Genomic DNA, 16,466 nt, shown 5'->3' on the forward strand with positions numbered 1-16,466 from the left:
GGGGCGGGGCCGGCGGTTGAGAGAGGGGTGCCGGCCCCTTTAAGGGGCGCGCGGGGGCGGGGCCCGGCGGGGCGGGGCCTGCGGAGGGGCGGGGCCGCGAACAATGCCGAGAATGCTGGGCGGGAGCGCCCGGCGGCCGCGCCGCTCTCTGCCCAGCGCAGCGGCTGGTGCTCTCTGCGCACCCTCTGCCATCAGACAACGGCTGGAAGCAGCAGAAAAGAGAACAAGCGTGTTTCTTAGGGATGCCTCTTCACTGAGCCCTCACCGTGCTCAGCACTCACGGAGTTCTAGAATAACCTCAGTTAGAAGGGACCATCAGGATCAGTCCAAAAATCTCACCATGTGCCTGACAGCACTATCCAGCCTTCCTATGGTTTACTCTCCAGACCCTTCCCCATCCTCGTGGCTCTCCTTTGGATGTTTTCTAACAGCTTAATGTACTTTTTACATTGTGAAGCCCAAAACTGCATACAGTACTAAGGTGAATACTGCCCCAGGTGAGCGGCTTTTCCATCCTAAAATACTTGGCAGTAAATTATGAAGAATTACACACCCTGACAAATGACACACCGAGATACATGCAAATAGGAAGGGTGCAAAGAGATTTTACAAGCAAAAGTTTGTCTGCAAATGACCAAATTTAGCCATGCTTGGAGGAAAGCATTCTCACTCAGCTCAGAAGCCATGGACCAATGACAGGTTTCCCACACTTCCAGGACCATCTCCAAGCATCACAGAAATCCCAGCCAGGAGCAGCAGCCAGCTAGACACACAGGTATGTTCAGAGTAGCTCCTGGTGTACAAATCAGGCTACAGGTAAGACAGGACTTCAACAAATCTGTATCAGTTGAATCAGTACAAACACCCCTGAAGCCATTGTAGTTCATGCCAAGACCTATGACTCCGAGGCGCCACATCAACTTGATTTTTAAAATAATGTCGTGGTTCTTCATGAAAAGAAGCTATTTGCTCCAGCCTGCTTTTACCAGAAAGAACTAAAAAGAACTACAGAAAAAAACCCTTCTACCTATGGCTGGATCTTCTAAGCAGTACTGTTAAAACACAGTTCATGTTTGAGCTGTAACTCAACATATAAACAAACATTTGATCAGAGAACAGGCTTGGCGCTGTGGTATTTGGGTTGTGTTCTCTGGTTCAGTAAATGCATACACTGTGCCAATTAAAACAGCAGAGTTGTAAATTACCCTTGCAAGGACTTGTCTTTCCTCTGTTGCCAGTGCATCCCATGTCAGGTCACTCTGCACATTCTCTGTTGAAATGCAGCGGCCTTTGTACCTCCCATCTGACCATAACTAGTGCTGAAACTGTTTTGGGGCTACAGATGACACAAACTGTACTTGACCAGCTGACCAGACATGCTCAGCCATGAGCACATGCAAGGAAAGGAGAGTATTATATATTTGTACAACAAGATTTTGCAGTGTGGCACCCAGTGCTGCAGTGGTTAGATACAGCTCCACACAAAAGGATGAGGACCCTCCTTTTGACAACAAAACTAACCAACACTGAAATGATAATTCAGGGAACAGACAGGACAACCTCTATTTTGTCAGATATGATCTGCTATGTGACCACAGCGGAATAAACCAGCATGGATACTCAATCTGTCTTCCAGCAGCAGGAGGAGGTCTCATTTAACTGGGCCCCATTGACTGTGAGATACTAACTCGTCTGTGCAGGCCATAATTTGGGAATCACTGCTCAAGGCACATATTCCCCTTCACATTTATAATTTCCATTTTGTATGTCTGTTGGCATTATTCACTTATGCAGCAGAATGACAGACTTGAAGCAGTGCTCTTGCTATTGCAGATGTAATTTAAAAATCTGACAGCTACTAATCATTTCTTATTTTTGAAGATTCAAAGGCAGATGAAGCAAGTCTCATGCCACACTTAAAGACTATGGTAGCATAACACTGATTCTTAATCAGTTCTTATATTCCTGGCACCTGCATTGTTGACAAAGGCCCCAGAAATGTCAGAAGAAACAAATTCCATTTCCTTTCTATTAGCCACAGTTAACAGTCCAAGGAGACTTCTTGAGTCTCCCTACTGTTTGTGAGCTCTAATTGTATCAATGAATCCCAATTAAAAGCTTAAAGGCGTACTCAGTTGCTGATGGATCATCCAGAATAGTTTGTTTTGGGAGCAACCTAAGGTGTTTAACTGTTCTAAGAACAGGAAAGTGGTGAAACATCAAAGATACTTAAAAATAAACTCAAAGAGCATAATTTTTATAAGAAGTTTATTTTCCTGTTGTGTGGCCACTATACAAAGTAAGCAGCCAGAGCTGCCATTTTGTCCTTGGGTTTCTTTGGGTTGAGTCTTCCTCCAGGTCTCCGGCCTTTGCCCCTTCCCCGCCCCTGCCTCTTCCCTTGTCCCCCACGGTGCATGGGATGCCTCATGGCCGCGTGTTTCAGCTCCACCAGATCCTGGAACACGGGGTCACAGAACACACAGCCTGAGTGCTGGGTCTCATCACCAGGCAGGGGAGATTTGGCTTTGTTGAAATCCACATCCACGAGCGCCGCCTCACACAGGTCGCAGGTGTCGGCCGACACGCGGACCTTGTGGGCGTTCTCGAAGAAATGCACGATCACGTTGCATTTGTTGCAGGCCATCTTCCACTTGGGGCCCGACGTGGGGTCCAGCACCAGAACCCCGTTCTCACACTCCACGCACTGCCCAATTCCAAGCATGCTAAGGGAATGCTGGCACGTGGGGTGGGTGCACTCATTACAGCCCATGCCTGGGGAAGAAAAGTGAAACCACAGCACCCTTTATCTCACTACTCACACTAGCCAGTTTGAAGGAAGTGAGACACAGAAGCCAGAAACACTTGAGAATACTGCTCATTTTCTAAATTGCTAAAGATGGAACTGCTCCCAAAATGGCAACTTGCCTTTTCACAGTTTCAGAATAATCCCCTACTGAAAAATTTTTCTATAATGGTTTTCAGAATTGCCATATACTGCCACTGTACAGTACAGGCAGTTTAGACAGATTAGTGATGAAAACTCATTACATTTTCAATTAAATGTATGGCTCCTGCCTAACTGTCATTTTATACTTGACCTATTCACTGTTAGTCCAAGACACTTTTAATTAAAAGATGGTAATAAAAAGATGCTGAAAAGCTTCAGTGCACTACTTAAGTAAGTTTCAGTCCCCTAACTGCAACTTCTACTTCTTCTTCTATCCTTCAACAGTTTTTGATGCACCATTTATCTCTATCAAAACATTCCCAAGACCTGGTCTTTGTTTATACTCCTATCCAAGCCTACTCCAATTTGCAAGGCATCAGTATCTTGGTGTCTTTCACTGCATGCTGAGTGTTGTGAAGGTCACCTACAGTGCATGCAGGTAAATAATTTTCTTACTTCTTCTATGAAAAAAAAATTTTAAAATTTATTAATTAATAAGTTTTGGTCAGTAAGTTTAACATGAATTTTAGGCATCTAGAGTCTAATTTGAACAGCATTTTATACTAAGCAAAACTGATTTTAAAATTCCTAAAAAGCCCATTGTATAGACTGTACCTAATTTATTTCAGGTGAGGATGCTACCTGCATGTTTGTAGAACTCCTACCTTTTTTCATGTCCCTGAAGGGAGGATGGTTGTAGCAGTATGGACACAGTGGATAGCTCTTTCCTCTGGATCCAGATGACCACAGCACCAGCTCAAAGTCATCCAGGGGACAACGCAACTCCTTGTAGAGTTTAATGGTACCATTCTGGGGAAGACTGTAGGTGTCATCACAGTGAGAGCAGTGCAGGCGACTTGGCTTGGCCTGGAAACAGAACACAAATCTCCTGAGCACGTGCAGGGTCTGCACAGTTTATGCAATGCCCCCCGGCAAGCAAAATTCAAATTTGAAGTATGAGATAAACTGACCTGAATATACTTCATGAAACGATGGCATTTACCACAGCGGGAAAGGGGCTTGCCTGTGGCAGCCAAGGGTGAAAAAGACACTTCCATCAGTTCATCCATACCTGCAAAAGGAATAACCACACTTAGGTTAGAATTCTAGTTTTTAAGAGGAAACTTGGCACAAAAACATCTACGGATCTGTGAAGAAGTGAGAATTAAAATATTTTCCTCACAATGCTCTTCTTTGTCTACAAACACACAGCATGTTGCACTGAGCATGCACAAACACACTGGTTCAACTAATCTCAAATTTTCAAAAACTAACCACTGCACAGGCACAAAATAAACTTGAAGTAGAGTTTTGGAGACATGATTCAGTCCATCTCCCTTTGGAGAGCAAATTAATTTGACTGGAAACTTCCAATTCTGGCAAAACTTTTCAGAAAGCCTAAGCCTCTGAAAGGAGCCTAATACATAAGTATTTTCTATGCAATAACTAAGTAATTGTAGGGAACTTCACGTAGGAAAAGTAGAAAGTTTTACCTGCAATAGAATCCACAAAATAGTGAAATTTCCTTTTGAAAATGTCAAGGGTGTGCTCCAGGACCTGATGATAATTTGCTTTACCCAGAGCTATTAAATTGAGTTGCTTCTCTACAGCACTGCGGATTGTAGGAAGAACCAATTCTGCATCTAACAGGAAACCAGAGACAGCAGCAATGAAAGGTCAAAAACGGAGGTAGGAAAATGTTCATACATAAACTGACATCAAGTAAGCATTATTTGAGACAGAAATGTTACTTACACATTGACATCAGCATTTGATATAGTACAGGGAACGGAAGGTAAGAGGATGGAAAGGGAAGAGCATTTAACTGACCTATTTTGTAATAACCATGAACCAGAACAATGCCAAGGTTTGTAGGCTTTAGTCTTCGACCACTCTCCACTGTGACATAGTTTCTCTGGCAAATGTTGTTAATGTGGACTGGAATACTGGCATCAGTTCCTGCCACACAAAGGAAAACAATATATCCACCCTGAACAAAACAGAGTTTTCATCAAATGTCTCGCTTCTGGCTTCCCTGGTTTAATATCAAATTACAAGGCTCCTAAGACTGCTTAAATTCAGATACCTTCTTACTGTTACCCAATTTCCAGTGCATAACTTCTCTCTCTAGTGACTCTGATGTTCCTTTGCAATTCTGATAAGTCTGAAACATATGGTTCAACCTTAATCCTTTCATCTCTTCCAATGAATTACTACTGGGAAGACACCTATTCTCACAGTTATTTACTCTGGAAAAACACAGTAGAGTGAGAGACTGTGTTTGCTCTGACAGGGCAAATTCATGAAAATAAATTAACAGAAACAAGTCAGACTGATAAAGGAAAGTAGAATTGTGGTAAATTGTATAAGATACAGAAGGATTACTGAAGAGAGCAAAGCTAAAGCAAGCTGTAAAGACAAGAAATCATTCCTAAGAACAGGAGGTGTTTCCTTCCACACATCAGCTCTTTCTGACAGAGAAGTGACAGGGATGTGTTATGAAAGGATACTGCTTTGGGCAGAAGTGTTTGGCCAGAAACCAGAAACTACTGAAAACAAGGATAAGAAAGGGAAAGGAACGTGGGAGAAGAAACAATCTACCATCTGCTGAAAGGAGCTATGGGCATGGTGGTTTGAAGGGGAAGAGATGATCACTGTACATATCTAAATGAATACTGAGAGCTCATTACTGACAGAGTACAGAGGAGTGACTCAGACTCTTTGCACTCTTGGTGGATGTACTGCAGAACAATGTAAGCTAAGCCAGTTCCTACCAATGCCATGCTTTTCCATCAGAGTGATCAGTTCTGCTTCTGTCAGGTAATCAGGAGGGCTGGTTTGCTTTTCCAGCAACTTTATTTCACCAATTGGAAAAAGATCTCCTTTCTCACAGTGGGGAAGGCTCTCTTCTAATGGGATGCTGTGCCATGGCATAATTTCTGTGAACCCTGTAGGTAAAGAAACAAGCAACTTGGCAGTTTACCAATAAAAGTCTCAGTAGCGCTGCTACATTCCTTTTAGAGTCCCAAGAAAAAAATACCTTTGAGTAATTTATCCCCCAAAAGGCATTTACTGTTTGTAAAAAGACTGGTCTTCACACTGGCAAATGTGGCATTAAATCTTTGAGACTACTACATTATAAACAACACTTTTTTTATCATAACTGAAGTACGAAAATTAGGACAAGATTAGGTCTCTGGTTTTGAGAACTCAAAAAAGTCTTCACAATTGCTCGTCCCCAGAGCTACACTTTCATATCCATTCAGTGTATTAATGGGGAAAAAATTAATCTGCAGCTAATACTTTCTCCAAATTTGTCTTACCTGGTGAAGTTACCACCTTTCCAACACAGGTAAATCTTTCAGGGCCAATACTGAAGGAAATGGTGGTTTGTAGGTACTTGCAGTCAGCACTGACAGTGGCAATGAAGTGTCGAGTTATGTACTCGTACAGTCGCCACCCATCTCCCCCTGGAGAGAAACGACACCTCAGACACAAAATAGAATCAAATTTCAGTACTTGGAAGTTACTATTCTGGGACAAATTTCTCCTAGAAACATAGGCATTAAGTTGTTTCCTTTTTCTTGGCAGTACTATAGTCCCAAGGATCAATTGCTGAAGCAGCTCTGAACTTCACTGTCACCCGAAGTTTCAGTGAGGAACAAGTTTGCTGTCTCTTCACTCCTTGCCATTCAAATAATTTTATTTTCTGTTGCAACTCAGTGAAACGGGCACCTGATACCTCAAGGGACTGATTTCCTCACACCATGTCCCAACACCACTGAATTTGCATGTACCTAATTCTGCTTCTGTTGCAGCTCTCATTGGGGTGATGGGAGGATGGTCTCCTGCATCATGGCCTTTCCTTGGACGATTGATGCCTTCTGACAGCAATGATTTTACCTGAGTGCAGAAAAAAACGGCTTACTCAGATCAAATACATAACAATACAACATGAATAAAAGAAATGACAGATATTTAAAGTTTCTGAAGGCCTAGAGGTCATAATACACCAAACAAGATCTAGTCTAAAACAGACTAGAGAATGATAATACAGCTTTTGCTTCATGTACTTACAGTTTCTGCCCAGTAAGGATTATTGGCTTGTTGTCTCAAACATCCTTTCAGGTCAAAGTTTTCTGGATAATGGGTAGTTTCTGTTCGAGGATAGCTGATATAACCTTGAGTGTAAAGACGTTCTGCTATTTGCATGGCATGTTGGGGACCCATTCCTGAGAGGGGACAGGAGAAAACAAAAGCCATATACACATGCCTGTGATGATGGTTTGTTGTATCTGGATGTACACTTTACCCAAGTATTTAAATAAATTATGGTTTGTCCTTTCCATAAGGCTTTTGTCACCTTGATCTTGCCAAATATTTCACTTTTGACAAGCAGCTTTCTAAACTTGCTCCTTTATGTATTATTTGTTTTGTTTGAGAGGTCAAAATATTTTGCTTTAAAACAGTGTGAAAATCTCAACTTTTGTACCTACCTAAAGCAGCACTGGCTACTCGGAGCATTTCTACTGTGTTCAGAGCCAGTGGTCTCTGTTTCACTTTCTCTTTTTTACTCACAGATTCTACCTAGAAAACAGCATTTTCACGTAAAAGTTCTGACATTTGGTAAATGCATAATTTTAATCATGTCTATAAATATGTATCATACCTACCATTGTCTATTCTTATCATATCTGCTTTGTTCTCTTAATACAGTAACCACCAATATATTTTTACTTTAGAAAATCTGACTGGAGATAATTTTATCAAGTTCTAAAATTAAAGTCCCTTTGTGCCAGGACTAGATGAGATCTATAACTAACTGAGAACACAGCAAGGCAGCTCATTGCTGTCTTTACTTCCCACTTACCTCAGCAGCACCAACTTTCAGTGCTACGAGCATTTAGTGCTCATTCCAAGCAACATTTCTAACTACAAGAATGCAGATTTTCAAAAGCTTCAAGCAGTCTTTGAACCTTGATGTCTACAAGCACTTAAATCCAACTGTCAAACAAGTATTGAACAGAGCAGAGTTGTAAGTTAATTGGCTATAAAGACATACACATGATTAAATATTTAACTGCAGGAATATTGCCCTACACAGAATTAAATTCCGATTTATTCAATGTCTCATGGGAAATAAGAGGTCTGCTTGGAGACACCTGAACAGTATTTCCTAGCAGGTTTAGTAATGAAGAGTTCCTATCATGAGTGATGAGCAATTCCAAAGTCAATACTAAGAAGAGGCCTCTGCTGAGATAACCACATCAGCAGAGTACAATCTATACTAAAAAAATCCCTTGCCTTTTATTCTCATTTACACAAAGCTGAATGAAGTAAAAACCAAAATACAGATATTCTACACTCTTTAACAAAAACAACCAAAAGCCTCAATACTCAGCAAATGAAATATTAAATTGTATTTCCTTCATATGAAATATGGATCTACTGGCACTGGGTAAATATTCTTACCTTTGCTTCTTTTGCCATCTTTGTTATATTCAGAAACATTTGAGCAACCTCACGATCAAAAACCCTCACTCTATCCCAATCCAAAGTGAGAGAACTTTCTTTTTCAGGGTTCACCTATTGGATGAAAAAAAAATTAATTCCCACCAGCTCTACTCCTAGAAGTGTGAGAGTCCAGCAAGCAAATCCTAGGACATACAGGATTTCTTAGGACAAATTTAGGACAAACCCACACCAGGACACCAGTGCTCAAATATGCAGTTGTGCTCTTTTGCTGGGGGGCTTTCGAGGAGGATGGAGCACTTGTCTGGGGTCTGGGGAATGACCAGAACTATTCCTGACTGCACTGAAATACTGTCCTTGTTTAGTGCTGGGAACAGTAAAGACTGAAATAGGCAGAAATGCAAAGTTTACCGTTTTGATTTGGAAGAATCAACCATTTGTATTAAACTGTCACTAGGTCACGTTTTCAGCCCCGTGTACAAAACTTAGTATGAAGTGACCAACACGAGAGAGCACAAACCCCTCTGTAAACAGCACCAAGTATTTCCTAGCATGACACACAAGACACATCACAATAGATGACAGCAGATGCCAGATTTCACCTTTTTTTTACTTTTAAAGTACAGAAATGCCAACTTCTCACCATGAATCCCTTATTTGCTTAAAAAATCCTTGTGATCACAAGCCATAAAACCCTGTTGGTTTGCTCTCAGAGCTTGGACAGCAGCGAGGCTGCAAAACTCCTCTAAGCTGCCAAAGTACTCTGAGGCCTCAACTGCCAATTAACACAATGAGCATTTTATTTGCTTTAAAATTCCAATAGTCAGCAATGCCAATGTTTGTTGGCAGGCTAATTAATTCCTGGGTTCAAATTAACAACAATCAGTCCAAAGACCCCAGGGAACAAAAGAGAACCATTTTAAGTAGTCTTTTTGGCAGAATCTAAGCTTAGACGATTAGCACCAAAGAATTCTTATAAGGAGCAGACAATAAGCACTTTAATACAAAACTGACATCCTGAAATCTCTTCTTGAGAGTGGTGACACATATGTGAACAGAATGAGAACACATGAGTAAACTACAGGCATTGTGAATTCCTGTCAGCAGCTATGAATTTATGAATTAATAAAATCCAAATGCATTTCTTTTGTAAAATCAAGTACTGTAAGACTTACTTTAGCTTGCAACACCCAGTAAGTCTCAGGCTTAAATGACTGGATTTTGTCATGCCTCTCAACACAGAATCCAAGTGTTGGGGTCTGACATGGCCCAAAGGAGATGAGGGAGCTGTCTAAATTCCCATATTTCCCCTGAAAATATTTAGTCTGGAACCTAAGAGAAGGGCAGGGGAAAAAAACATTAATACATTAATATCCTCATTCCTATTAAAAGCAGACGTTTTTGTTATCATACATGCACAAAATATGAGTCATCTATAAAATTATTCAGGCATTAGGAAAAGAGCATTCTGAGAAATATCATCTCTTGCAGCTAATTAAGACATAATCATTTTGCCTCACAAGGAGCTGGGAGGGGACACAGCCAGGACAGCTGATCCCAGCTGACCAAAGGGATATTCCAGATCATGTGACACCATGCTCACCATATGAAGCTGGGGGAATAAGAAGGGAGGGGGGAACAGTTGGGGTGATGCTATTTGGTTTTCCAAGTAATGGGTGATGGAGCCCAGCTTTCCTGGGGATGGCTGAACACCTGCCTGCCCCTGGGAAGTGGTGAGTTAATTCCTTATTTTGCTTTCCTTGTGTGTGCAGCTTTTGTTTACCTATTAAACTGTCTTTATCTCAAACCCAGCTTTCTCACTTCTACCCACCCAGTACTCTGCCCCACCCCAGGCGTGGGAGGCAGTGGCTGTGTGGGGCTTGGCTGGGGTTAAACCACAAGGGCATAGAGCCATCCTGAACCCTTCACAAAACCATCTGCAGGCTGTGCTGTCACCTTGTGAAGGCACAGCCAATCCTCAAATCCAGCTCCTGGCGGGCATCCACGGACAGAGCTTCGTTGCGATTGGGCTCTCCCAAGTGATTCATGGCATTGCAGATGTCTGTGTCAGTGATGGAACTGAATTTAGCTCTGTAAATCGTCCTCTCTGTGCCACGAGGTTTGTTCATGACAGGAAGAACAGCATCAAGAACCTAAGGAAAATCAGAAGTGTAGTTAAAGAGGATTTGAAAGAAAAAGGTTTTCTCTCTAGAGATAAACAAAACCCTCTCCACGAAATATTTTCTGTGTCACTGCTTTCTTAATTCAGCAAGATGTCATGCCAATACATTAACTGATAAGCCAGAGCAGTATTTCTCCACTCAAAAGCACATGGAGAATTAACAAAACTGAAGGATTTATTTACTATGCAGTAACTGCTGGGAGCAAATCAGTATTTTTGGCTAAGAGCACCTGCAGTGCAGCTGCAGCACCTTTTGGTGAACATGTACCAGTGTTCATCTGAGTTTATTCTATTCATTGCTAAGGCACAAGTACATACAGGGATATGTAAAGAACTTAAAATAATCACCTGACAAAACACGTTTCTTTAAACTAAAGAAAATCCCCAAACAAATACTCTTCATGTAGACTTCTGGGAATACGATGTTAAAAAAAAATCTTAACAAAGTTTTAGTTCTCTGCTTTTTATATGTAGAGGCCAAATTTCTGCAGTAGCCTACATTTACAAGCAGCTTCTCTGCTCTAAAGCATCAAATTTCTTAATAAACAAAAGATAACAAAGATGAAGTTTTATAAGGATATAAAAATAACTACTCCAGCTGTGGAATACATTCCAATTCCTGAAGCATTGGAATGTTCTAACATTTAAGAGGCCTGATTGCTCATCTGAGATGAGCAACACCTCTGAAATTTATTTATACTCTTTAACTGACACCTTACAGAGTTCAAAGCGTGTGAGTTTTTCCACCAAGGCTCCCTTAAAACTTCATTCAACTTTAGTTTGAATTTTACTGTATACTCATAAAACAATGCATTGATAATCTTGTTAGACATATATTATGGTATAATGAGTCTTAAAAATGGAAACCTTACTTCAAAACAGATGTTTTCTCCTTCCTTATCACAATCCAACCACAAGACAATACAATCACAGCCTCTGCCCTCCACCTGTGAGAAAAATTAGCACAGTTCTTCAGCAACTCAAAAAACCACCTCTCCCCTCCCTACCTATATTTCTTTCTCTGGTTTCAGCAGGGTGTGTGAAGTGTGAACAGTAACCAACACAGACTTATTTTAAAAAAGGCATTTATAAGCTGTGCCTTGCACTTGCTGTTAAAGCTAAACTTGCATCCAATGCTCCAATTCAAGTATTGAATTTAATTGAGAAGCAGGATATCAACCGTCAAAAAACTCAGAAGGCAATTGCAAAAGTGAATTTAACAAAGATTTCAGACAGTGTAAGAACCAGCAAAAATAAAATATTGCTTATATTATGCTAATAAAATAGATCTAAATGTTGACAAAAAGCTAGTCCCTGGAGGAATTCTTATTTAGGAACACAGAAAATTATAACTCTAAATACTACTCCTAAGAAAGAATACCTGTAAAAACTTCACCATGGTCAGTTTGGGATTAGCTTCTTTCTTTTCTGTGGGAGCTTTACTAAAAAGTTCTGCTGGATCCACTTTGTCCCAGCTGTTATATTTTCCTGAAAAGCAAAAGTATATTAAATGGAGCTCTGAAGAAATATTTAGAAAACAAACAGCCTTACTTTACAAAATACTTGGCTTTCAAAATGTGTATGGTAAATTTTCCACCTAGCACATCCTGCTTTACTGTATACCAAGGGACCTCCTAGGTTTTTCTGAAAGACCTGGCAGCTCTACAAGCTGTATTAGTTAAACCACCTGATGAGCAGGCACATACCTATGAAATCCAGAGTCATGACATGACCACACACCGATGTCATCTTGAAGTGAGCACTCTGCCCTATGAAGGACCCAGTGTACTCGTGCACAGAGCACGCACCATTGAGTCCCTTGCGAGAGGACATGTTCCCTGTGAAAATAGGATCATAAATATTAATGAGGTAAAAAAACCCCAGCTGTTGAAACAATTTATTTTGTGTGAAATTACATCCTCCTTTCCTTAGATCTTACAGCTAGGATCTTCCTGACCACAAAATTCTACTCAATAATCAAGTACTCATTAAGTATCAATTCAGGGCTTTCCTAAAGTATATTTCATCTTCAAATTAAACGAAATCCATTGTCTCCACCAGTCTTTCCCTCCCACCACGAAACCTTATAAAAACACAGCTAGTTTTCTAGAACACACAGTTATAATCAATTTATTTTCCAGATTTACGAAACTTTCAAAATCTCAGAACAGCAACTTGCTACTTGATTGGTACTTTCTAAGCACCGTATGCTCCAAGGCACACTAGAGCTACACAAAATATCGAAACCAGATTCCTTTATTCTTGGATTAAACAGGCAACAGAACGAATCAGAACGTGATGGGACACCCCGTTATTTTATGAGCCTGTCCGAAGCCACCGTTCCCAGACAATGAAGGCACAGACAGGGTGTTTCACCCTCACTGCAGCCCCGGCAGACCCTGGCGGCAGCGCGCACACAGCCCCGCGCCCCGGCCGTGCCCGCACAGCGCTCCGCCTCAGCGGCGGCACCGCACCCGCCCCGCCCCCGTACCTCTGGAGAGGATCTTGGCGATGGACTGCGCCAGGGACGGCTTCTCCGCCACCATCAGCACGGTCCTCATCTTCGGCCGCTGCGGCGCGGAGCCGCGGGGCCGGGCCGGCGGAGCTGGGGGACAGCGGCTCCCGCGCCTGAGGGGACAGAGCGCGGCTCAGCCCGCTCGCTCCGGGGCACGGCGGCACCCGCAGCCCCGCGGCCGAGGGGCACGGCCGGGCCCGCTTCCACCCGAGCGCCAACCACACGGCGCGGCCGCCGGGAGTCGCCGCCCGCCGAGGAACCGCCGCGCGCCCCGCTCCGCCCCGCCGGGCTCGGCCGCGCTCCGCGCCTCAGCGGGCGGCCATGGCCGCGTCACTGCCGGGTCACGGCGCCGGAAGGCGAGGGCGGCTCCACACGGCTGCGGCGGCGCGGGCGGGCGCGGCACACACAGACATACACAGAAACACGTGTGCGGACACACGGACATGTGTGCGGACACACGGACACACACACAGAGACATACACACGGACATGTGTGCGGACACACGGACACACACACAGACATACACACGGTCACGTTTGTGCGGACGCACGGACACACACACGGACGTACACACAGATGTGTGCGGACACACGGACATACACACAGACATACTCACGGACACAAACACAGGGACACACACATTTACACACGTACACCCACACACACATGTACACACATACACAGACACACACGTATACACGGACATGTACACACATACATAGATATACATGCAGAGACACATACACACACACATATATATACTCACACATATATATAGTTGCACACACACACATATATATATTTGTGTATATATATACTCACACACATATATATACACTATATATATATATACTCACGCGCTCACACTCAGGCCTCTCCGGGGCTGGCGCCCTCCAGCGCCCCCTGGCGGCGCGGGGCGGCGCGACCCCGCTGTGCTCCCGGCGGAGGGGCCGGGCCGGGCCCGGGGCTGGGCACGGGCACAGCTCGGGGCACACGCGGTGCCCGGCACAGGAACATTGGCAAAACGCACCGCCACCCTCTCCTGCCGGAGCCCGTGTGCAAAGCTGTGCCGCGGGAAGCGCTGGTACCGTGCCGTACGGTGCACAGGTGCCCTCCTCCTTCATCCACGGAGGCGCCCAGAACATGTATCACCATCCTCTAAGAGAACACGCACACAAGTTGTGTCTGCTATGTTGAGCGACACGGATCTCCGTGCCCAGACAATCGCTCAGGTTTCAGTTTCTGTGGACCTGAAACACTACAAACAGTGTCAGACACTGACGGCATCTCCTTCAATGCAAATAAATTTGCCTTAGGAGTCTTAGGAGCACCTGGTTCTCTTGCAACCCAATGAGATAATAGAAGCAATATTGAATTATTCTTGAAAAAATGTATATTTTGCACATTAAATTTTAGTTGAACGTTAATGCCTTGCTTAGGCAGAAATACGAAGAAGAGAAAAGATGGTGGGAAGAGAAGGCTCAGGCCAGGTAGAAGCACACTATTTCCTCACCCCACCTTTCCCCAGGGAGAAGGCAAGGGCTAACCCAGGGGGTTTTGCTCCTGGGAGCTGCAGCTCCTTTCCCCAGGTCGTGGAGGGTCCCTTTGCCCTCTCTGTTGCTTCCCGGGGATGCTGGACCCTGTTAGGGAGATTTGGACAGTGGACTGGAGCTGTTTCCAACCTTTCCTGCAGCTTTCAACTCTTCCACACATCCTGAAATCTGTCAAAGGAAGAGCTAAAGAGGGAAGTCCCAAGCTGATGGATTTTATAAGCACTTTGTGGAAGAGCTCAGCTCTCTATTTTTACCCCTGTGGTTGTGCGTCGATGGTTGCCAATGTTTATAGCGCTTTTCCCAGAGCTGCTCAGTACCATACAAACCCAAAGAGAAGAGATTGGGAAGCAGCCAGGATCAGGATGTATATCAACCTCATGCTGTCTGAAATGAAAAGAAACTAATTCACCTTCAATTTGATTAGTAGACAATTAATAGACATTGAAGTTACTAGTGAAAGGAAAAATCAAAACAAACCCAGGCTTTTTAATTCTTTGGCAATACTGAAGTTAGAACATATTAAAACAAATGTGTTCTGCTGTTTCAATGCCTGGTTCCTTTTGACATCTGGGGAACATCTGGAACAATCAGGATGCAAGTTAAAACCAAGTCTTCAGATATGTCAGATACATATTTTTTAATTTCCTCTGGTAAAAGCCCTCTACAAAATCCAACCTTCCTTTTCTCTTTGAATGCTCAATGAAACATGAAATTTCAACTTGCGTTCACCCAGGACAGCACAGTCAGGACTCTCTCCCACACGGCCGAGGCATTGCGGACACTGAGAGTCCCCGTGTGCCCCGGGGCTGCTACAGACGCGTGTGTGGCTGGTCCTGGGGCCGCACAGAGCCTCCCCCGGCTGAAGGGATCCCGCTGCCGGACACCCACGAACCCTGCGGGGCCACCAGGTCATACAGTCGCTTGAAGCACTTTGAAAATTGTTCTGAAAGCCTCACCCCATTCCCAGCCCTCCGGCATGGAGCTGCATCAGTCCAGAAGCGGGGAAGGGACCGGGACAGAGCGGGACCGGGACCGGGAACGTGCCGGGCCGGCCGCTGGGGGGCGCTGCCGCCGCAGGAGCCGCCGGCGGGCCCCGGGGCGCGGCCGCGCTCGGCGGGGACGGGCGGGGACCGGCGCTGCCACCTCTGCCACCCATCCATCCCACCTCTGCCACCTCTGCCACCCATCCATCCCACCGCTGCCACCCATCCATCTCACCTCTGCCACCCGTCCATCCCACCGCTGCCACCTCTGCCACCCATCCATCCCACCTCTGCCACCCATCCATCCCACCGCTGCCACCTCTGCCACTGCTTCCACCGCTCCCATCCATCGCACCGCTCCCCCGGCTCAGTGCCGGGTACGCTCGCCTGGCTCCGAGCTGCAGCGCTTTCCCTGGGGATGGGCTCCCGCCCGCTGCGCCAGCCCGGGGAGCTCCGCGGAGCCCCGCTCACATCGCCGCCCCCTCGCAGAGGTTTCTTTCTCCCCGCTGTGTGCTACTGCCAGCTCAGGCTTGGCCGCCCTGTCCTCAGAAATGCTTCTCATCTTACTGAGAAGGCTTCGAAAAGACTCACTCATGGAAAATATCCTCATTTTCACAAGAGAAACTCTAGAGATAAGAGTCCATGTTTGCCAGCACAGCAGCGTCCACAGAGCTGGGGAAGGCTTCATCTAGAACTACTGACACCCCATTCTTTACTTCATCCAGCTCTGGCTGGTGTTCCTCCACTTTTCCTTTGAAGTTCTAAAGTCTCTCCAGCTGTACCAGCAGGGCAGAACAATGAAATCCCGAAGTA

At 44.5% G+C, this 16,466-nt stretch overlaps 1 protein-coding gene across 1 annotated transcript; it reads right to left on the reverse strand.

Annotated features, from left to right (window-relative positions):
- Positions 1–2,251: 2,251 nt before the first annotated feature.
- Positions 2,252–13,451, reverse strand: TOP3B (DNA topoisomerase III beta). The gene is made up of 17 exons (XM_014894566.2): positions 13,093–13,451; positions 12,308–12,439; positions 11,983–12,089; positions 11,474–11,548; positions 10,376–10,572; positions 9,595–9,751; positions 8,420–8,533; positions 7,444–7,534; positions 7,025–7,179; positions 6,745–6,850; positions 6,271–6,417; positions 5,722–5,895; positions 4,778–4,906; positions 4,441–4,590; positions 3,919–4,019; positions 3,613–3,814; positions 2,252–2,772 (listed from the first exon to the last, which is right to left on the reverse strand). The coding sequence occupies exons 1-17, from the start codon at positions 13,160–13,162 to the stop codon at positions 2,291–2,293; spliced, it is 2,589 nt and encodes an 862-aa protein (XP_014750052.1). The 5' UTR covers positions 13,163–13,451; the 3' UTR covers positions 2,252–2,290.
- Between the last annotated feature and the right edge of the window lie 3,015 nt (positions 13,452–16,466).

This window comes from Sturnus vulgaris, chromosome 19 (genome assembly GCF_052056855.1).
Source record: "Sturnus vulgaris isolate bStuVul1 chromosome 19, bStuVul1.hap1, whole genome shotgun sequence".
NCBI lineage: Eukaryota > Metazoa > Chordata > Aves > Passeriformes > Sturnidae > Sturnus > Sturnus vulgaris.

Bases quoted from the DNA above. Each gene is read 5' to 3' on its own strand.
- TOP3B (XM_014894566.2), bottom strand. From the start codon at position 13,162: ATGAGGACCGTGCTGATGGTGGCGGAGAAGCCGTCCCTGGCGCAGTCC. The intron at 7,535-8,419 runs GTAAGAATATTT...GCTGTTTTCTAG, and splicing joins AGATGGCAAAAGAAGCAAAG to GTAGAATCTGTGAGTAAAAA. The intron at 6,418-6,744 runs GTACATGCAAAT...GTTTCTCTCCAG, and splicing joins TGCAACAGAAGCAGAATTAG to GGGGAGATGGGTGGCGACTG.